General features: G+C 34.1%; 1 protein-coding gene across 10 annotated transcripts; it reads right to left on the bottom strand.

Moving 5' to 3' along the window:
- Positions 1-6,722: 6,722 nt before the first annotated feature.
- On the bottom strand, positions 6,723-21,881 carry LOC18441357 (uncharacterized). 10 transcript variants are annotated; one of them, XR_016044496.1, is made up of 8 exons: positions 12,935-13,057; positions 12,197-12,225; positions 9,685-9,769; positions 9,339-9,488; positions 9,156-9,229; positions 8,563-8,740; positions 7,591-7,674; positions 6,723-7,068 (listed from the first exon to the last, which is right to left on the bottom strand). XR_016044496.1 is itself a non-coding variant. In XM_020671604.2 (8 exons), exons 3-8 carry the CDS (start codon positions 9,689-9,691, stop codon positions 6,975-6,977), a joined length of 528 nt encoding a protein of 175 aa, XP_020527263.1. In that variant the 5' UTR covers positions 9,692-9,769; positions 12,197-12,225; positions 12,935-13,075; the 3' UTR covers positions 6,723-6,974. The 10 variants fall into 10 exon arrangements, 6 of the variants coding, with proteins under 6 accessions (XP_020527263.1, XP_088708118.1, XP_006851538.2 ...); XM_020671604.2 differs by having other exon boundaries at positions 8,622-8,740; positions 12,935-13,075; XR_016044495.1 differs by lacking the exon at positions 12,197-12,225 and having other exon boundaries at positions 12,935-13,094.
- Between the last annotated feature and the right edge of the window lie 664 nt (positions 21,882-22,545).

The raw sequence follows: 22,545 nt of genomic DNA, 5'->3' as shown, positions 1-22,545 counted from the left end.
TCTACATTGCAACTATAGTTTATCGAACTGGAGCATCCATTCCAACTAGTTAATATGTCCGTTGGTGGTTTGGCAAGTTTAGTCCAAAGCAAAATTCCAATTTGATAAAAAACATTGGTCAAAATTAATATTTGATTGGCTTTGGCGATTTGGACTAGCTAATTTTGACCGTTTAGATTAAGTTAAAACTTTGAGCTATTTGTGTGATAATACGATCCATATTTTTCAAATATTATTCTTATCTTTTTTTTTTGGGAGAGATATTAAAATGTGGTGATCCCACCAAAATCTTCATATGAGAAACCAATATCAATGTCAACCCACGTCCTTTTAAAAGATATGGTGATCTCACCATTTTTTATTTTTGAAATTATTGTTTTTATATGACATACCAACATCCACGGATATTAACAAATTAACCATTGATATTAAAATGTGTTGGTCCCACCAAAAAATGTGCATACTAACATCCATGGATATTAAAATGGTGTGGTCCGAACAAAATCTACAAATCAATGGTACAAAAAAATACATTAAATAATACTATTTTTTATTTTTTGAAGATATTTTTTAAAAATTTATGTTCACCACGGTATAGATTATGAACCCGTAAATTTTTTTTGCATCCATATGTATGTATGCAAACGTGCTAGTATTGTAGCGAAGGCCCATTGCCCTAGTTTTGTTGCAACCCTAGTTTGTGTGCACAATAATCCCAATGATCAATCTCAAAAAAAATAAAAATAGAAATAAAAAATAATTCACAAGCTAATAATGAGGTAAATGAATTATGCCCCATTAGTGAATTCACACCGTTCATTGTTTCATTGAATGGACCTTTAGGTGGTGTTTGATAAACTTTTACGGTAGTATCCTGGGAATCACTCCTGCTGCTGATTTTTTGGATTCTGGAACCCCTATAATACTGTTCATTATGTATTTCATCGATATGATGAACAAAATACAAATTTTTAATAACATTTTGTAACTAAATAAGGTTCCTTCCATTCATCCAATATAATACCAAACATGTAATAGATTCAAGGAATACTTTATCGTTCATTATGTATTTCATTGATATGATGGGCAAAATACAAATTTTTAATGACATTTTGTAACTAAATAAGGTTCCTTCCATTCATCCAATATAATGCCAAACATATAATAGATTCAAGGAATACTTTAATGTGCTTGGAGATTTCATAAAATGTTCCATAACATATGCACGAAAGAGTATAGGGCAGTGTACCACAAGTAGTTTTGATATAAAGATTAAGATTTAGGACGCTTTTTGGGTTGCCTTGATTGGCTGTAGAGTCGAATAGTGAGGCCTTCTCTCATATAAGTTTTGCAACAGGTTCTTCAAATGAAATATATGAGCCCACATTCATAATGGGCGATCTAGTCTCTGCCTCATAATAGAACTTTTATTTGGTTCATAACTTACAATAGATCATCTCCAAATGCATATTTTAGGGATACTTTTACTCTATGATTCTTCAGTGGTCACACCTACAAGGACTTAATTAGTTTTAGGGTAGAAGTCACAAAATGTTGATGTTAAATATTTGTGACAATCCTTTTAGATCTAAACCAAGGGTGTCTTTTTTTTTCTTTTTTCTTTGTTAACGTTAAAAAAACTAACGGCGTTAAGCACCAAATGAGCAAAGGATCCACTCAAAAATACAAGTTGTCACATGCATGATACAAGTTTTTGCTTCGAAGCTTCATAATATGCAAATTACTCTATGGTTGGCAATTGAATTGTACAAAATGAAAATCTATATCTCCTCAACAAAAGCAGTTTAAATTTCCATCAAAAGAATACACTCGCATCCTCTGGATGACCATTACCATTGTCGAACATTGGTCTTCTTGTCTTGATGTTTTACAGTGAGTACAATCTTGAATTCCTAATCTATCACCAGTAGCACTCAATAAAGTTTAATTCTTTTTAACACCACTTCCTATTTACGAAATAAACATTTTGGCACTAGATTTCTCATTTATCTCTGATCGTTTTATTTCCCAATGATTTTCTTTTTGTCAAATAGTTCGTTAGTACATGTGAATTGGACTGAATAAAAAGGTCATGATATTGCTCGAGCAGAAAATACCAATAATTTGTGAGAAGATTAATACAAATTCAACAATTACATACACTACCTCACACGAAGGCTCGACTTCAACATAATAACATTAGACATTGAGTAACTTCATTTGAAGTCTGGTTTACCTACAAAATTGAGGAGAAGGCCTTAGGATTAGAAAAAATAGAAGGTTGAGGAGGAGAGAGAGTGGCAGAGGTGAGAGTTCTTAAGAGGAATAGCGAAAGGGGGAAAATGGGTGTTCCCACTTTCACCCCTTTATGCCTTTTTCGAAATGTATAGTAAGGGTGAAAGTCAGGCACTTTCACCCTATTACGTAATTATCAAACTCCACCTTAGGTATTTTAGAACTCATTTTTTTTTAAGTTGTTTCTTGTGAGTTAAAGATATCTTGTTTAGGCAATTGGGTTTGTAGTTTTAAAGCCATTGACCTAAATATTCATGCACGCATATTAAAGTTAATTAGGTTACATCACTCTAATGGTGACCTTAAAATTTTCTATTTCTAATTTTTATAGGAAAAAGTTTATATAAGGTCGCAACCTTAAAATGTGGAACTACGGATGCATCTCAAAAATCCATCGGAAAATGTTGTTTTAATATTGAAAAACCATTTGGTTGATCATCACGACATTGAGATGTATGACTATAAAAAAATAAGAAGATTTTGAGTCTCAGAAATAGTGCATCTGACAACATATTACCAAGATTGTCAATTTTCAATATTTTTATATGTTTATAGATCTACTTGATTTTAATCATTTTGGGAGTTTAAAATTTTATAATTAGATATAAAAATAGATTTTGAGATAATCCTACAAATATTTTATATCAAAATTATATGTTTGTTTAAGGTTGCAAGCTTACGGAAACCACACCCCTCGTTGTATATTCTTATATGTTAAAAAATGAGTTTTTATTATAAATTGTATATTTTAGGATTGGTGCTATTGTTATTTCAGGATCCATCTAAAAATCAACTTCAAAGGACTCCTTTGACTTTTTGAATTGTGATTAAATTTGGGAGGAATTTAAATTTACAATCATTTTCTTTGTTTTAAATGAGTTATTTGGTAATCTAGTTTTAAGATATTAAAGGTAGGTTGTGGTCCTTCTTAAATTCATCTTCAATTTTGAAAAGATTCCCCTGATTTTTCTAGTAATTGTTTGAATTTTGCAATCAATTTGCAATTACAAATATAACCTTACCCAAAATTTCCAAATGGAGTTACTGATATTGTAAATTTAATATGGAAAAGTGTTTCATGAGTCAGCAGCCACAAGAGCCCGCTGACTTACAAACGTGGACGTTATCTAAAAGTGTATTGTCAATAGATAAGATATGGACGGTGCATAAAAAATATACTAAAAATATTGTAGTTTTAATTTTAAAAGTTTATTTTTCTTTTAATATTCATGATCATTTTGGCCTAGATGATGAATCTACAAAAAAATTAGATAAAGAATTCATCTTTAAAGTGGATTTTAGTGGTGGGCCGCATATGTATATATGAGTCGGCCGTCTCATAAAAACTCCATCCATTTCATATTTGTAAGAATATCTTATGCTCAAATATTTTGGAATCGAAAATTAAGTCACTAGAATCAATTTCTCAGATGTTACGTTGTCTATGATAAAAATGATGCTTTAACCCCATGTGATTTGTTCTTCCATGAAAATATAGACCTGAATTTCACTTTGATACATCATATTATTTCTCATGGAAGATAACACAATCGTAGGTATCTTCTTTGCGGTAGGAATGTTTAAGGACTAGTTTGAATGAATCTAGTGAATCGTAGGTTGCTGGTCTCAAGGTCGTGGCAAGGATGGGCTGGAAACGATCCTAACCTTTGTTATATACATCAAGACGTAAACCCCATTTTTGCGCTGGCTTCTTGAGCCTTTTTTACTGTCACATCAAAAGCTTCTACCAAAAAAAAATCTTAAAGAACTTTTAAAGCCTTTTTTACTGTCACATCAAAAGCTTCTACCAAAAAAGAATCTTAAAGAACTTTTAAAGGTCACAACAAAAGCTTCTACCAAAAAGCCAACCTGAGAATTTTTAAGGGGCCGTTTGGATACTCATAAATACATTTCTAAAATTGTATTTAAGTGGAAATGACATATTTCTGGCATTTGGATCAAATTTTAAGACTGAAATGTATTTCCATTCATGATTGTTTTCTCTATTTCAACCCAAAAATAAAAAAATATGTATCTTTGCCTTTACCTGTTATTGATTTCCAGCTAGATTTCCCTGTTTTAAAGACATTCAGTTTATAAAATATAATTAATTCTACAAAAATACCCCCATAAATTTGATAGATACTATATCAAATTTTATGTTTTAGAGATAAAAAGTATTTTAAAATTTTAGAAAGAGAAACTATTTCTAATTTTAAAGAAAGAAACTATCAAAAAAATCTAGAGAGAAATTATCTCAATATTTTTATAGAGAAACTATTCCAAATTTTAAATTTTAAAGAGAAAAATCTTAAAAGTTTAGAGGGAGAAACTATGTCAAACTTTAGAGAGAGAAATATCTAAAATTGTTTTAGAGAGATAAACTATGTCAAAATTTTAAAGAGAAAAACTATCTCAAATTTTAAGTTTTATAAAGAGAACGTACCTGAAAATTCTTAGAGAGAGAAACGGTATCGAAGTTTAAGTTTTAGATAGAAAAAGTACCAAAAAACATTAGAAAGAATGTATCTCAAAAAATTTAGAAAAAGAATATCTCAAATTTTAAATTTTAGATAGAGAAAGTATATTAAAATTTTAGAGAGAGAAACTACATCAAATTTCAGAGAGAGGAATTTTATCAAATTTTAAAGAGAGAAAATATCTCAAAATATTTGGAGAAAAAACTATATCAAAAGAAACTATTTTAAATTTTAAGTTCTAGAGAGAGAAAGGACCTAAAAATTTAGAGAAAATATCTCAAAATATTTAGAGAGAGAAACTATATCAAAAGAAACTATTTTAAATTTTAAGTTCTAGAGAGAGAAAGTACTTGAAATTTTTTAGAGAGATAAATATCTCAAAAATTTAGAGATAAAAACTATATCAAAAATTTTAAAGAGAGAAACCATCTCAAATTTTAAGTTTTAGATTGATAAAATATTTTAAAAAAATCTCTCTAATTTTTAGAGAGACAAACAATATCAAATTTTAAGTTTTTTAGAGTGAGTATCTTAAATTTTTAAGAGAAAAAAACTCAAAACTTTTAAAGAGAGAAACTATCTCATATTTTAGGTTTTAGAAAGAAAGTATCTTAAAACATTAGAGAGACAAACTATGTCAAATTTTAGAGAGAGAACATACTTAAATTTTTTATAGAGAAACTATTTCAAATTTTAAGTTTTAAAGAGAGAAAGAGTGTACTTAAAACATTTTTAGTGAGAGAAACTATCTTAAAAAAAATTGAGAGATAAACTATCTCAAATTTTAAATTTTAAGAAAAAAAAATATCTTAAAATTTCAGAGAGACAAACTATATCAAATTTTAGAGAGAAACTACTTAGAAATTTTTTAGAGAGAAATTATCTCAAATATTTAGAGAGACAAACTATCTCAAATTTAATTTAAAAAAAAAGACATTATATAAAAACTATTTAACAATAATTTTTTTTTAAAATAAAAATAAAAATATTATGCATCCAAACAGCCAAAATCTATTTCATAAGAAATACTTTTCTCAAAATATATTCTATGGATCCAAACGGCCCCTATGAGAATCTAGTGATAAGAATGAGAGAAATCAAAATATTGTTTTTTTGTTTCTGAGTTCCCAAAGCCCCCAAAATCGGACTTGAAACACGATCAATTTTAAACAAGTTTCCAGTTCTTTTGTTTAGGATCAAGAGAAATCAAAAGACTGCGAGATATGAAATTAGAGTCGAAGAAAAACGATCGATCCAATGGAGTGGGAAACAATCAAAGAACCTAGTTTGGCAAGAGAGAGCTAACCAGCTAGAGTTTTAAGACACGGGCTAGAGCATGTAGGGTGGCAACGGGTCGGATCAGGTCTGCATCCAGCTAGCTTGACCAAGACCAGGATTTGGTCCCAAAAAACTAATGCGGAAACCGGACCTAGACCTGAAGTCACCGGATTCAGACTCGGACCTAAAATATATTGTGGGACCCAGACCTACACCCCACCCAAAAACTTAAATATCTATGTATTTTAATATATTTTCATAAATTAGGAAATGTGAGACCCAAACCGGAATAGTGTTTGTGTCCAAGATTTGGACCCAGACCCGGACCCGATTCACCGTGTCCAATTTTTGGACCCATACCTGGATCGGGTCTAGTCGTCAGGTCCCGGGTCCATTGCCACACCTAAGAACATGGGCCTTCGGCGCAAAGGGCCAAGTGCTCCTCATGACCTTATTAAGGAGAAAGAAAAGCAAGGAATTCCCAGAGTGGCAACCACCGCAAAAATATTCTTAGTGGGATAAAATCAAGGAAGGAATTCCCATAGTGGCAACCACTGCAAACATATTTTTAGTGAGATAAAATCAAGGAAGGAATTCCCATGGCAACCAGTGGTGCTTGTACACAAAAAAAAATTTAAATGGAGTCATGATAACCACTATCCACAAACGTAAGAAAGACCATGTACTGAAATTAAAAATTAATCATTCTCTCAAATGATAAATAAATCATTATTCTTCTTCTTCTTCTCTTTTTTTTTTTTTTTTTTTTTTTTTTTTTTTTTTTTTTTTTTTCTGACGAATATATATGTTTTCTTTCTTCAATGTTGAGTTCCAGAGGTTTTCATAGAACACAATAATGGTCCGAATGATCCGTGTGAAATGATACTACATCATAAAATTCATCATATTTCAGGAATATATCTAACCGAAGAACCACCTCTTTTTAGTGCTTGAATTTTCAGGCTCTTCCTTCTTTCTCATTTCCAATCCTTGTTCCAGCGATTCCAATCTGCTCCTGTTCGAAATCCAAACAAAAGTCAAAAAGAGTTGGATAAAATGTCAGTTGGTTTCCCTCTCTTTTGATAAAATGTCAGTTGGTTTCCCTCAATAATCAAGGAAATTAGTTAGAATATTTTTTTTTGGACAATCAACCATCAATATGTTAATTGGAGAATTCTATGTATCTCACATAAATATTAGCCATGACCTGCTCCACTAATCAATTCCAGTTCATACACAATTTCCAAAGTCTAAAAAGATAGTGACCACATCTCCTAACATCACCTGAGCCTCATAAATATAACGTACAATTCACACTTTTCAGAATTTTTTTGTACTGTCAATGAGAATGTTTGATTCGAATGCCACACAACTTGAACAAATCATGCCTAAGAAGGCCATAAACAATGACATATCTGACAATCTCCAATACACCATAGACTTGGAAAGAGAAATCAGGAAACCACAAATCGAAAGATAATAACAGAATCACTATTTTAGAGAAATATGCGTGTTGAATTTGAGTGTAGACAAGTACTTTGTATCTTGAAGCTGTCCATGCAAACTCCATCGCTGACGAAATCCTTCCATTCCCGCTACTCCACTTGCAAGAATCATACGCCTAAGAAATCATCATCACAGCATAAGATAATTCATTGGAAATCTATTGACTTAATCAGTAAAGTCAACACTCCATCCACTATGTTGTATGACACAGACACAACCTCAAGAACCATAATACAAAATGCCATATATAGGTAAATTACAGGTGCATGTTTTAATCAAATGGCACATAACCAGGAATGTAGTAATGGGAAAATTTTAGATGAGAAAACTAACGCATGAGCATATAAGACCTTGTTCTTTTATGGATAACTAAAAAATAAGCAATATATAATCAGGTATAGAAATAAGGCTTGTCCATGAGAAAATCCTCTGCAGCTCACTGATGACTTGCTTTACCTCTGTAGAACGAGAAATAACATGAACATGGATGGACAATTTACAATTGAATATCTTAACAAAAGCATCTACTAGCCTCAAGGTAAATCAAACTCTCAAAGGAGTAAAATTTGTCATTTAGGGATCCTCCAAATGCACAGGCCTATGATTTCAAATCCAGAAGCATTATACACATGCTTTATTGCTCTTCTCATGGAATTAGAAATTTTAAAAGACGTGAGATATGATTAGATGCAGAATTGTTAATTTTCTCTAACTCGACGTTATCCTGATAGTGATAGATATAAAAAATTATTGCGCAAATTAGGCTGAATGCTAGTGATCATGTAGATAAAGAAGCTCAGGTACAGCACTATAGGAGTTGCTCATCCAAATATGTTTAGTTCAAAGTTGGCAATTCTCTTTTTTAATGTATTAGTTTATCACAGAATATATTGTTTATCATCAATAATGCAGCATGAAATGCAGTTTCTATGAAGGAGAATATGAGAAGAAATTTCCAATCATAAACTGCTAATACAAAACCAAGCTCTTCTCCAAAACTTACTCTTGCAAAAAGATCAGGAGAAGCCGGATTGAGTCATGATTTCATGCATAAACTAATACCTCTCCAACAATTCAACTTGAGAATGAAGTTGAGCAGCTCTGTCCTTTCCTTCATCCCAAGGCATTGAGAGTCCCAATTTCCTTTCACTTTCTTGAAGCTTTTGTCTCAGCTCCTTATCCTGCACTCCCAATTGATAGACTTAGTTAAGTTCTTTATTTACTGACTTGCAGCATAAGTTACTAAGGAAAACACTAGGGTAAAAGACGCTATAGCTAGTGGACTAGGAAAAACCATAGCCCATGGGTCACCATGTCCAATTAAATAATTATTATCAAAAAAAAAAAAAAGATTTAAACGTAATGGTGAGAGTCTGAGAGAGTGAGAGATCCACAGGCAAGAGCAACTCTAATAGTGGGTTCCACTCTCTCCACCACCATTCATCAGACAGCGATGTTCAACAGACAACAGTTTTTTCCATATATCCATAAGTACATAGGTAGTTTACTGAGAAAAATGCACAAGGGATAGAAGCAGCAGAAACACCAATTGAGCAAATAGTTATCAACTGGTAGCATTTGAATTATATAACTTACCCTCTTTTCAGCACATTGTCGATATAACACAATCTCGTCTTGACAAAAAGGTTCGATGTCATTAACTTGCAGACCTAGGAGCAGCACATGTGCATGTGCAAACATGCATTAGGGGTTAACAATTTTGTCATCAGATTTACAAAAGAATATAAATTCAATACAGAAGCTCAATAGAGAACCTACATAAGAAAAGATTCCTTAGGATCCCATCGCATAAATCAACACCTTCAAGTACATGAGAAGCAATCTCTGGTGGTATAAGAGGAGAGGGCGGTCCCAACATGAGATCCTCACCAACTAAGATAGTTTCTTCCATGGTTGGTTCTTTGTCCACTAAAACCCAAAAACGATAGCATGGAGAAGCACAAGTTATTGCATGCCCTCAGCTTTCAAGAAAATAACAAGCATTGTCTTTTTGCTATTTGATACGCATTTTCCCCACATGATGCATCTATAATTTTCAACAAGTAATATGACACACTGATAATAAAGAAGCAAGAAACATTCTTGAAGGTTAAAAGCTGGGTACCATCCATGTTGTGCTTCTGTAGAGTTTGTTAGAAACCACAATAATTCAACGTTGGAAAAGGAGGGAGAACTGTTGATAGAACGGCCTGAAATATACAATCCACAAGAAGATTACTAGCTGTGCTAGAAACTATATTTTTAAAGTCATCACTTATTCCACCAATTCAAGGACATTACAATAAGGCAAATTTAAATTCCTACAATGGCATAAGTCAACTACATGTTTTTGCTATTAAGTTCCTCTTAACTATCTCCATTGTGTGAGCATACAATTTTCTTGGTCATGCAATGTTTCCATAAAAAACAAGAAATTGAAGAACAACGCATGCTTTAAAAAGAAATTATGAAAAAAGATACAGAATATGATTCAAGCCATCTAACAATTCTTTTTTTTTTCTTTTCTTTTTTAAGTTAGTTGCAAGTGACCAGTCAAAACTACAAACCATGCCACGGATTTTTGTTTTTGTTTCTCTCTACTTTAGAGCTTCCCATCTCTGAGACTAGCGCCAAACATTCCTCTAAAAAGGAACTAAGAGCTAGATCAATCTCCAATTCCAAAGTAGACTTCTAAAGGGAGTTCAATTTAAAAGTTTGTAAGGTTTGAATGTATCATATACAACAGCAATTATTTTTATCTGATGGTTCATATGCAACAGCAATAATGAAGTACCGAGGACAGCAGTTAATGTGAGAAATTGACACGACAAGGGCATTCAATTATAAGACAAAACAGAGACTTCCCTTAATAAAAATTCTTACATGTAACTACCCAAAAAAAAATAATTTCTTACCTGTAGTTAACTTTCCAAAAAAAATCCATAAATCTAAAAGAGAAGTCAACCTATGGTTTGCAAGGAATAACACATTCAACTGTAAATAGAGATCAATGAGACTCGTAACTCATCAACAAAAAGAAATAAAGAATTGTTTGATTATAACGGACAGATTGAAACATGAAGACCATTTCTTGCATATTGCCTCAAATCAAGAAGGTTCTTTTTCTATGCACAGAAAACAAATCAATTGAATATCAAAAAATAAAAAAATAAAAATTTGATTCTTGTTTTTCCAAGTGAAGAAACGAATAAGTATTTTCTATCGCATAAGGTTAAGAAACTTTAACCATTTGGAACAGCTCCATTAAGAGAAAGTGGTGATAAAGAGTTTACAGAGGATGAAGAAAAGGCACCATTTACCAAAAGAATCAGCAATCCCGTTATTTCATAGACTCACTCATGTCATTGTACAAGTAATTTAAAAAATGAAAAAATGAAAAAAAGGTTTCATAGACTTAACCATACTGATTTGAATCCCTCTAGCAAAGTAAATGTTAACTAAAAGGGCCGTCCTTTGATTATTCATGAATATTTATAGAGTAACTAACTAGTAAATCTACTAATTCCCAGTAAAAGAAGCAAAACATAAAGTTAACTATGCAAAGCCTGAATTAAAAACACACACACACACAAAAGTGATGGCACAAATTATAAAACCCTAACACTAAACCCTAGATCTAATTCTACAATGAAAAAAGTACCAACCCAGGGCTTCTTCCGAAGATGAAAGTTGTGTGTGTGTATATATATATATATATAACCAAAAAATGCCAGAAACGGCTTCTGAAATTTATCTGCTTCTGAAATTTATCTGCCACTTGATGAAGCTCCACAGTAAATAAATTAGTAGCGTAACGAGGCTTCCGAAATGTGGTGCTGGTATTTTCACCTATTTGGTATTAACAGTTCATTATGTATTTCATTGATTTGATTTGTGAAGTGCATATTTTGAATAAGATTTTCTTGCTACAACCTGTCTAATGCATTTCTTATAAAATGCATGGCTGAGATTCAAAATACATGTAAAATGTGTTTCAACATGTACCAGACAAAGACCATTAAAACAAAATCTCAGAAAGCAATCAATAACAAACAACAAAAACAAATGTGTATGTTCCATATAAAAGAGAAGTTGCAGCATAAATAGGCACCCCGAGTAAACAAATTAAAGGTGCTTTGCTCATCAAACATTTAGACAACAAAAACAGGCAGAGCATATCCACAACTAGAAGCACAATTCTTACATTCAATTCCACTAAATCGTGTTCTCGTTGGCTTTGAGATGAAATAGAGTAGATGAACTTATAAGAGATAGCAAAAATGCTTATGAGAGAGAGGCAGAGATTCCATTAATAATCTTGGGAAGCTAAACAGAGAATTACATGAAAGATACATGCCAAAATTCAGAATTTAACAGAAAAAGGAGTGGAAACCCATGTATTCAATAGAAACAGAAATTAACTTTGAAATTAGCTAGAAATTACACGCAAATTACCTGAATGAATAACTCAGAAAAATTCCATAATCCAACATGTCATTGAGAATAAACTCGCACAAAAAACCAAGAATAAACTCGACCAAAAAAAAAAAACTCTACCCCAAAAAATGAAATTAACAGAATGATTTCTCCTAGAAAACCAAACGAAAAGGAGAACAAATCACAATCCAACCACTCACTTGAACCACAGAGTCCACCCATAGCAGTTCTACATCAAAAAAAGTAAATTATTACCATAATAACAATGGCAATAATTAGCAACGAAAACCGTGAAACAACAACTTATCCAAGGAAGAAATTTTAAAGGAAGTGCATAAGAAAAAATAGCAATAACGAAGAATAAATCAAGGATAAACTGAATAAAATATTCATCAAAGAATCCTTATATGTGAAAAATAACAGAAATAGAATCCCAAACATGATCAAATTCCACCTGAACAATGCATTAAAAAAAGAATCCCAGCTCAAAAAGAGGCAACTAATACACGAACACGCCATTCTTACCTACACGACATTCTTGGAAATAATCACAACAGAGTGCAAAAAAAATTACCTACACGACCACGCCAGTCTTGGAAAAAGGACCAAAAATGCGGAAAATTTGATGAAACAAATAAGAAACTAGACCACAAACCTATGAATGATTCTCCAATCAAATGAGCAGAATCAACCAACTTGACCCTGTTAAGAAACTAGACAACAACCCTATGAATGTTCAACTTGACCTCGTTAAATTTGGGTGTTAACATTTCCTATAATATCTTTAACAACAAAACCCTATTACATTTGGGTATTCTCTACAATGAAACCAACTTTAACAGGAAAACCCTGTTAACAAGGGCCGAGCAAAACCAGTCCCGGAATTTCTAGAGAGATAAACAAGGAGACCAAGACAAGAGAGAGACGCATGAGCGTACCTGTTAGGGTTCCCACTTATGCCAACAGCTTGAACTTTGAAGCCACTGAAGTACAGAACCTCGCAAACCTCTAGTTTTGGTTTCCAAAATTCATTAGAACTGTGTCGTTTGCAAAAAGTTTTTATTAGACCCCTGGTTTTAGGGCAGTTAACCCCCTGGTAGTTTTATTTTTATAGAAATTTCATCATTTTATTTTACTAAATGTCCAACCCATCCATTAGTCATCTATATTTTTTTACGATTTTATATACAAATTTTATTGATAATAATAATAACAGACACAACAACAACATAGTAATAATCATTTTTAAGTAGATCATCTCTTATAGATATTTTGATAAAAAAATAATAATAAATAAATAAATAATAATAATATTCCATTAACAATAGTAATAGAGATCTTGATTAATCATTTTGCAAGTTTAAAAGATATTAATGAGATTATAAAATAGGTTATAATATTTAAAAATTCATTTTTTTTTAAGTCTAAATTGGTAGAGGGGGTGGACGTAAGATTGGTTTTGGACAACGTAAGGGAAATGGAAGGGAGTTGCCTAGTGGATGAGTATGATATTTTGTAAATTACAAAGATCATATTTGTGAAAAGAATAAAACCAAATATAATTGAGGGGCTAACGGTCCGAAAGTTTTAAATTTACGGGATTATAAGGGATTTTGGTGAAACCAATGGTCTAATAGGGATAAAAATTGTCGAGAGAGGTAAAGGTCATTTTCCCTTTCTTAATGTATTCATTATTTTTAGATACTCATTACCTTATTTTATAATACATAAATTTTTCAGCAAGAGTATTTTTCATATTAAGAGGTATGGAGCAAAAATTTTCCTTTTATTAATAGTTAAAAACAGGTAATGCTCCATGTAAGTGATATTACAATTTATATGCATAATGTGATTTTCCACTTAATAATTAATAAAAAAATTCTTTCAATAAGAAGTTTCTATTTTACTCTTTATTAATGGTCTAAAATCTTTTTAGACAAAAATCCACTACATTTTATAATAAAGGTACAAGTGCTTAAAAATATTAAGTATGTTAAAGAAAAAAATGCATGTAAGAGTATCCTAGCAAAACCTTCTACAAAATACCCCTTCTCATAAAACAATTTAAATGCGCGATATTCAAAATAACTTCAAACAAACTCGATTTTTTGAAAAAGACGAATCAATTACAACAGTTTTATCATTTTTAAGATAACCTTTCAATAGAACTTTAAAATTCGACTTAAGTGTATTATTCTTTGTTATTTCTTATCAAATTAGTCATGGCTTATTACGAAACATGGTAGTAAAGCTTACTCCAATTTTTTTTTTTTGGGGGTAAATACTCATCAAGTGATTACTTGCATTGTGAACTAAAAATCGTTGGATTTGGAAGGTTAATATAATTAGCTAGCCACCTCGTACACATTCACATACAAATACAAATATACACATGTATACCCATTGACTAATTTTTTGAGTCAAATCCGAATCAATCATGTGTTTTACTCAATGTAGCTTGATGCTATATATATATATATATATATATATATTCTAAATACTCAAATTAGAGCCTATCTAAAAAATTTCACTATAAGATATTGTTTTGGTGTCTAAATATCTTCAAATTGATCATCTCGACATCAAGACGCATGGACATGAAAAAAAAATGGATTTCAAGTTTTGGAAATAGTATATTTAGTAATGCATTTTTGGACCGTCAATTTTCAAGATTTTCAAGTTTTAATAGACCTGTCGATCTACACTATTTTTTAAACTTTAAACTTTATAAATAAAGATGAAAATATATTTTAAAACAATCACAATGATTTCCAGTGTTGAAACCACATTCCTCGACATTATTTAAAGGTAAGCTCTAATTTCATTGTGTAGAGCCTAGGCCCTATACAAACCTATATATATATATATATATATATGGTTTAGATCCAAGAGAATATCACCATTGGGAAAATCTTCACCGCTCACTGGAACCTTATCTCTAAATGCAAATAACAAGGGAATCACCATAGAAAGTAGCCGTTGCTATGGCTACCTATCCCCTGTGCCCCCTCTCTTCTCCCCATTTACCCGCCAGCCATTCAAATCCAAATTCAAATTCTTCTACAAATCTCTATCTTTCCCTCGAGAACCCCATCACCACAAATAATGAAATCAGAGCCGTCAAAACCTTCGAAACCCAGTCATCCAATGGCTCAAAATTGCTCCCCTGTGACTTCTGTCACTCCATGGACAAAACCCATAAAGTAGTAAATAAAATGCAACAACAGAGGGAAAGCCTAGCTTACTGGACTACACTCATGGCCACCTATACACGTCATGGCCAGGCTTTAGAAGCCATGCAACTCTTCCAAGTGATGTTTAATGGTCAGTATATGAGCCCTGATACTTTTGTTTTCGCCACTGTTTTGAGGGCCTGTACAAAAAATAAAGATTTGATTTATGGAAAGGCGCTTCATTGCCAGATAATTAAATTGGGCATGGAGGTTGATGTATTTGTAACGAATGCTCTTGTTACCATGTATGCAAATTGTAATTGTTTAGAGAGCTCATTTCGTGTTTTTAATGGTATTCAATGTCCTGATTTGGTGTCTTGGAGCTCCATTATTCAAGGGTGTGTCCAAAGTGGGTATGAGAGTGATGGGTTGAGCCTTTTTTGTGAGATGCAGAGAAATGGGATTAGGCCTGATGTGCTAGTTTTTGGCATCGTGATGTCGGCTTGTGCGAATTTGGGGTGCTTCGGATTTGGAACTCAGATCCATTGCTTCATTTTGAAGATGGGTTTTGATTCTTTTTTGTTTTTGGAGAATGGGTTGATTGATTTCTATGCAAAATGTGGATTTTTGAGTGATTCATATAAGATCTTCAGTGGAATTTCTTTGAAAAGTATGGTCTCTTGGAACACCATTATTGCGGGTTTTGTGCATAATTGTGGAAATGAGGATGCGCTAATGCTGTTTCATCAGTTGCAAAGAATTAAGAGAGAGAAAGGAGGTGATAATGGTGAATTGGTTTTGGATGAGTTCACTTTAACAAGTGTGCTCAGAGCCATAACTGGTTTGGGGGCTCTTAGAAATGGAAGGGAGGTTCATGGCTACCTGATAAGAGCTGGTTGCAAAATAAGTAACTTTGTTTTCTCTGGTCTGCTTGATATGTATGTGAAATGCTCCATCGGAGCTGGCAATGAACCCTTGAGACTCTTCATCCAATTTCAGTTATCAGGAATGAAGCCTGATGAATTCGCGATTTCAAGTATTTTGAAGTTCTGTGCTTCTGATTTAGCTCTCGAGCAAGGAAAAATGATTCATTCCTACATTATAAAGCATGAAAAGATTCAGTCTGACATTTATGCTATCAGTTCTCTGATTGATATGTATGCCAAATGTGGAATCATAGACGCCGCATATTGGGTTTTTTCTGGTATAAAGAAACCAGGTGTTGTTCCTTGGTCTTCAATAATTTCAGGGTTTTCTCAAAATGATCAATGGAAAATGTGTCTTCAATTGTTCAGGAAAATGCAGTATGAATCAGTGAAACCCAATGAGTATACCTTCACTGCTATTGTCATGGCTTGCATTGCTGTAGGTGATCTCAGAAAGGGAAAAGAGCTCCACTGTAACATTATCAGAACTGGTTATGGATCAGAGGTCCCGGTTATTAACACCCTTATCAACCTGTACTGTGAGTTTGGTCTTCTCGAGCAAGCTTTGAACCTTTGTGACTCGATCCCGTCATCAAAAATTTTATGGGGTTACTTGATACAAGCCTGTTCAAGAACAGGGGACCATGAGAGGATTCTCGAACTATTTAAAAAGGTTCATCAATCTTCTGCAAATTTAGACCATAACACATCCTGTTACGTAATAGAATCATGCTCAAACCAATCTCTTTTGGTAATAGGGGAACAGACTCATGCTTATTTTATCAAGAAAGGAATGGATTTAGAACCAAAAGTAGGGGCGCCTCTGATAAATATGTATTCTAGTTGTGGAAGAATCAAAGAGGCAACTAACATTTTTAATGAGATGCCTGAGAGGAGCTCGATGGCTTGGGCTTCAATGGTTTCTGCAATTATGGAGCATGGGCAACCAATAAATGCTCTATACCTCTTCAAAAGGATGAGATGCTTGAACAAGTCACCAGATTCACAAACCTTTCTCTCTCTACTGAAAGCATGCAGTCAATTGGGTTTTGTCCGTGAAGCTTTCAAGTTTCTTGGTTTGATGCACCAAGAGTATGGGCTTTCACCATCAAGAGAACACTATGCCTCAATGATTGAGGTCTTGGGCCTTGCTGGGATGTTTGACGAAGCAGAGGAATTCATTCATGGAGATATTCCATTTGAACCAGATGAACTGGTTTGGAGGGCCCTGTTTTATTCTTCAAGAATAAAGGGGAACATGCATTTTGCAAAATATGCAGCAGAAAAACTTGTGGAACTAGACCCTAAGGACTATGCGTCTACCTCACTCTTAGAGCAAGTGCTTATAACCTCAGGGAGGTGGGAGGATGCATCAAAGCTTAGAAATGGGTCTAAACTTGAGAGAGAAACTCACAGTTGGATAGAAGTTAGGAGCACTATCCATGAGTTTGGTTCTAACCAGACTGTAACTGAGGAGATTCATGAGAAATTGGGACAGTTGGAAAGAGAAATGGATGAGTTGGGATATGTAGCTGATAAGAACCATTGGCTACATGATTCAGAAGAGGTGGGCTGTGGGGTGAGTTTATATCACACTGAGATGATGGCCTTGGCTTTTGGGCTTGTTCATTTGGCTCCCAAGACGCCAATTAGGGTTTTTAAGAGTGTGAGAATGTGTGGAGACTGCCACTCAGTTTTCAAGTTTCTGTCTTCCTTTTTAGGCAGGGACATGCTTGTGAAGGACACTGGCAGGTTCCACCATTTCAAAGATGGAAAATGTTGTTGTAATGATACATGGTAGAGACGCTTAATGATAAAAATAAAAGTGAGGAAAAGATGTTAATAGATAGTATTTTTCATGTACATTATGTGGAGTTGGCAACTGTATAGAAAGGCCTGGAAGCATTTAATTGTAAGTATGAATATTATTTTTATTCCACAAGTTTATTGTCATTGAGAATTGGATTTAGATTCAATGGATTAAAAAAAGGTATATTTATGTATCAGTACAAACTGTTCAAGTTCTTTAAAACAGAACTTGGTTCTATTCTGCAACAGAAAAATGCCATTAAATATGAGTCTCATCAAGCACGCCTGTATTCATCTCCACAATCTCCAATGACTAGTTGAAGATCTCTTCCTTTCTTGGATACTTCTGTTATGCTGCTCTTATCATCATCATCTAGAACAAGTGAAAGTATGGCGTTGCAGTCTTTGATATGCTCAGAAAGATCAAGTCTCACACCTACCATGGATCCTGCAACCGATGGCTGTGCACCAAACCCACACCAGAGTAAATGGAGAGAGAGAGAGAGAGACCCCTCTAGATTACACTAGAATTTAGAAGTACTCAACATGAAAAACATTTGAGCTAGAGCTATCTTCTCATAGCCTAGTTGTTGAAGCTCTAGTCTTTTACCCAACATTAAAAATTCAGAGCCCATGTTCATCAACCAGAAAAAAGAAGCTCAAGGAATTGAATTCACAAGAAGATGTAGGAAGAAAAATAGAACAGCTAGAGTTTTGGAAAACGATTCATCACAATATAAGTGAGAACAATGAAAGAAAGCAAGGATTGATTAAAAAGGTATTGATCACCCAAGAGTAGAAATGTCAAAGATCATTTCAGAAAAAGCTTACCTGATCCAGTATATATCTAACTGCTACAGTTGCAATAGAGACCCCATGTGTGGATGCTACATTCTTTAGTGTTTGCAATAGAGACTGAAAGAGAATCCATCCTCCCCATGCGTCAACCATCTGAATATTTTCATACAGGATTTAATATAGCAATCCATTATTCCAAATTAATATAGCAATCCACTATTTCAAATTAAAATGAGGTCATGACTTAATATCCTGTATAGAAACTAAAGGGAACATAGATGATTCAGAAGAGAATTACATTTTTATATTTTTGAAGGGAAGGAGTATTTAAATAGGGGCTAGCAAAAGGAATAGCCAAATTGGCATCGAGAAACTTCTTAGATAAGAGGCCTCCCATCACTGTCCCGTACGTGCTTTCTCCATGTCGGTTAGACCATGAAACTGAGAGACATAGAGAGAGATTATCAATTGACAGAAAGTTATCAAGAGAGACCCTGGATATGTTACCTATGGACACACTTACATCTAAACATAGATAGATAGAACATAGTTACCGGGAGCGGAAACTGGAGTGGTAATGGCTCCTGTTCCAGGAGAGGGAGCGTCGGATTGACGTCTGCTCAAAGCTCCAGAGCTCGAGGAGCGAATTCCAGTGAGGGTAAAAGTAGCCGATCGAGATCCTGTATGAGCAGGGAGCGCTTTCCCAATACATCAAGATCGAGATCCCTATTTAATGGGAACGCGTTCCATGTCAAATGGGATTGTGTTCCCATATTCATTAGGAACACGCTCCCATCGACAACAAGATCGTTTCCCATCTAAGAATGATCATGTTTCTATTTGAAATGGATCGAGCTCCATTCAAGGAAGGATCACATTCCGTTCATGATTAGTCCGCGCTCCCATCGCAGAACTCTACTTTTATGAAATTTGGGCTTAAAATATAATTATTTCATTTTAAAAGTTAATTTTATTTAAGAAGTTTCTTTTAGGAAATTCTGTGAACGTAGGGACGGAGTTCTGGAAACGTAGGGATCGCGCTCCTGAAATTCTAATAGCGAGGATCTAATTTCTTCAGGAACGAGATCAACAATTTTAAGGAAAATGTTCCGTATGATAGTGGGATCGAGATCATTTGTGCATGGGATCAAGAATACTATAAATAGGAACGAGCTCCTGAAAAATTTGGAGCGGGTTCCGGTCAAGATCCCAGCCATAGAGCACCGAAGCTGGGTTCCAGAGCAGGAGCGCTACTTTAGTCGGGCGCTTCCTGTAACTATGAGAATTGATAGATAAATAGATAGGAGAGAGAGAGATAGATAGATAGAATAGATAGATCGATAGAGAGAGAGAGAGAAGTTATAAGTTTGATTCCGGTGAGTTGACAAAGCTCAGCCATCCGCTGCTAGGGACGCATATCGACGACAGAGTGTTGAACCTATTGAACTAACAGATACTTAGTCATTACATAATCACCATACTTAAGAAAGGAGAACTTCTACAAAGATAAAGGAAAAGGGGTGGACTTCATTACTTGGTTACTAACCATTGGAATCCCATTTTCAAGGATTTTATGTAACCTCACGGTATCAAAGTTTGTCAAAGCCAATAAAGTTACCTGCATGCCTTTCACCAAAAAAAAAGATCAAGCCAAGAAATGAGGTAGCATTACCCAACATACACTACCATAAATAAGATACTATTATCTTGGAGAAACTTCAGAATGTAACTAACCTTCTTCCTTTAGATAAGTGAGGCGCTTTAGTATCAAGATACCCAGGATTTGAATAATCCCACCTGAAGAAACACAAAGGGAAGAAAGAGAGAGAGAGAGAGAGGGTTCAGTGATAAGAAGCCATTTTGAGGCAGTCTATAGTTTGAAATACGAGTCCAAATTCCTCTGAAGGAAAACTAGGCATACCAGTGAAACTGGAGCATATCCAACCAGGGACATCCATTCTCTTTCTAGAAATGTCGATGTTCTCCCTGACATACCTACTTGTTATTTTGACTGGAGGGGGCACCCACTTTGTAAGACTGTCAAATGAGAACATGTTAACTGAGGGAACTAACATTTCTTTCCAGCAACAAGATCCATGTGTGTTTAAATTTTGTTAACATTTCTTTCCAGCAACAAGATCCGTGCGTGTGTGAATTTTGTTTGAAAGGAGAGAGAGAGAGAGAGACAGAAGATTATCCATGGAAGATACTAGTTTCCAACAGAGAATTGCACAATGGAAGAAGAATACAAGATTCATTAGTATCACTCTAAAGCCTATCGAACTATCGAACACTCCTAAAAACCTACATTTGCAGATTCTCAGACAAGCCATAATCCTAGGGAATACATAAGGTGTTTGTTATCTATTTTGTTACATAAATAGGAAGGAACAAGAAAACATATATACAATGAGGAATTAGGTTAGAAGCAATTGAAACCGACCCTTTGACTTGCTCGAGCAACTCAGGTGGGCACTCTCATGGAACCCGGTTAATGAAAATCCCGTACAAATCCTCTGCCAGACCCTCTGTGAGAAAAACCAAACAATAAGTATGTGAAGGTTTAGAGAGAGCGAGACTGATAACTTTCTGAAAAATCACAAGAAACCAAATTCTTAACTTTCTTAAATATCAATAGCCATCAAATTCAATAAGGGTGAGACTGGAGTAGAAACAAATTATGCCAAATTTGTAAAATTAAGAATCAGAGGGAGGGGTCAAATTCTAAACTTTCTAAACGATATAAGAAACAAAAACCATAGCTTTCTCAAGGATCGTGTTAATCAATTTTGGCAACAGAGGCATAACGGCAGAACCACACAGAGAGACGAATTCATAACATCATAAGCAATGACGAAATTCAAAACTTTTTGAAAGTATGCCATAAAATTGCACAACAGTGGTAGAACCAACTAGAGAGAGAGAGATTTCATAACTTTCTAATACTTCAGTAGTAAGATAACTAATTCATAACCGTGAGGAACTGTCAAACAACCCAAAACTAAGTCAACGAGTTTGTGAGCACAGTAATATGAAGAGAGAGAGAAAGACAGAACGGAGAGAGAGAGAAAGGATTAAGAAAGAGAAGTTCTCTCTGAAAATTGTTCACAGTAATTAGACATATCAACGGTGGACAACCCACTATCAACGTATTGAAGCATAGCATCAACAGCATCATCGCCATCTATTCGACCCGAACCCCCACCTGTCAGCCACATCCCATTCACTACTCTGCAAATATCCAACGAATCATTCTCTCTTCGCGATGGCCCTTCTCTCTCCCTCACTAACAATCTGGCACCTAAGCTTAACCCCATGGCTCACCTGGGCTCGCCTGCGCGAGCCATTAACTGCTCTATTTATACCCAATGTGCCAAAAAAATGTGCTGTGGTTGATGCCCAGCGACATTTTTTTTGCTCGTGGATCTCTGTCACTCTCTCTTTATTGCTCGAGGCTCTCACTCTCTGTTGAAAAGGCCCCACTCGCGATTGGAAAGTCGAGCGTAGGAAACTGCGTCGCTTGATTTCCATGTAAAGATCTTATTTCTTTTTAATGTAGTTAAGTGTAAGAATGCTTTTATTCCAATTATTTTTTATACATCTTTTCACGCCAATTCACAAGTAATTGATGTAATAATAGTGTATCACTTAACCCCACAAAAATAATTTTTTCATATAAAAATATTTCTTAAAAAAATATTTTGACGCAAACCAAACATTGGTGTAAGTTAGAGAGTGTAATTTAGAGTGACTTAAAAGGCCTCAGTCCTTCAATTACAAACCAAAGAGAGACGTTAGAATAATGGATGCAAAGATGGCCTTTTAGCTCAAGAGAACCGCGGC

This window comes from Amborella trichopoda, chromosome 11 (assembly GCF_054954075.1).
Source record: "Amborella trichopoda isolate Santa Cruz 75 chromosome 11, AtrichopodaSantaCruz75HAP2 v2.0, whole genome shotgun sequence".
Classification (NCBI taxonomy): domain Eukaryota; kingdom Viridiplantae; phylum Streptophyta; class Magnoliopsida; order Amborellales; family Amborellaceae; genus Amborella; species Amborella trichopoda.
This window is presented reverse-complemented; position numbering and strand designations above follow the sequence as displayed.

Bases quoted from the DNA above. Each gene is read 5' to 3' on its own strand.
- LOC18441357 (XM_088851992.1), bottom strand. The intron at 9,230-9,338 runs GTAGGTTCTCTA...TGCTGCTCCTAG, and splicing joins CCTAAGGAATCTTTTCTTAT to GTCTGCAAGTTAATGACATC. The intron at 8,741-9,155 runs GTAAGTTATATA...TTGGGAGTGCAG, and splicing joins GACAATGTGCTGAAAAGAGG to GATAAGGAGCTGAGACAAAA.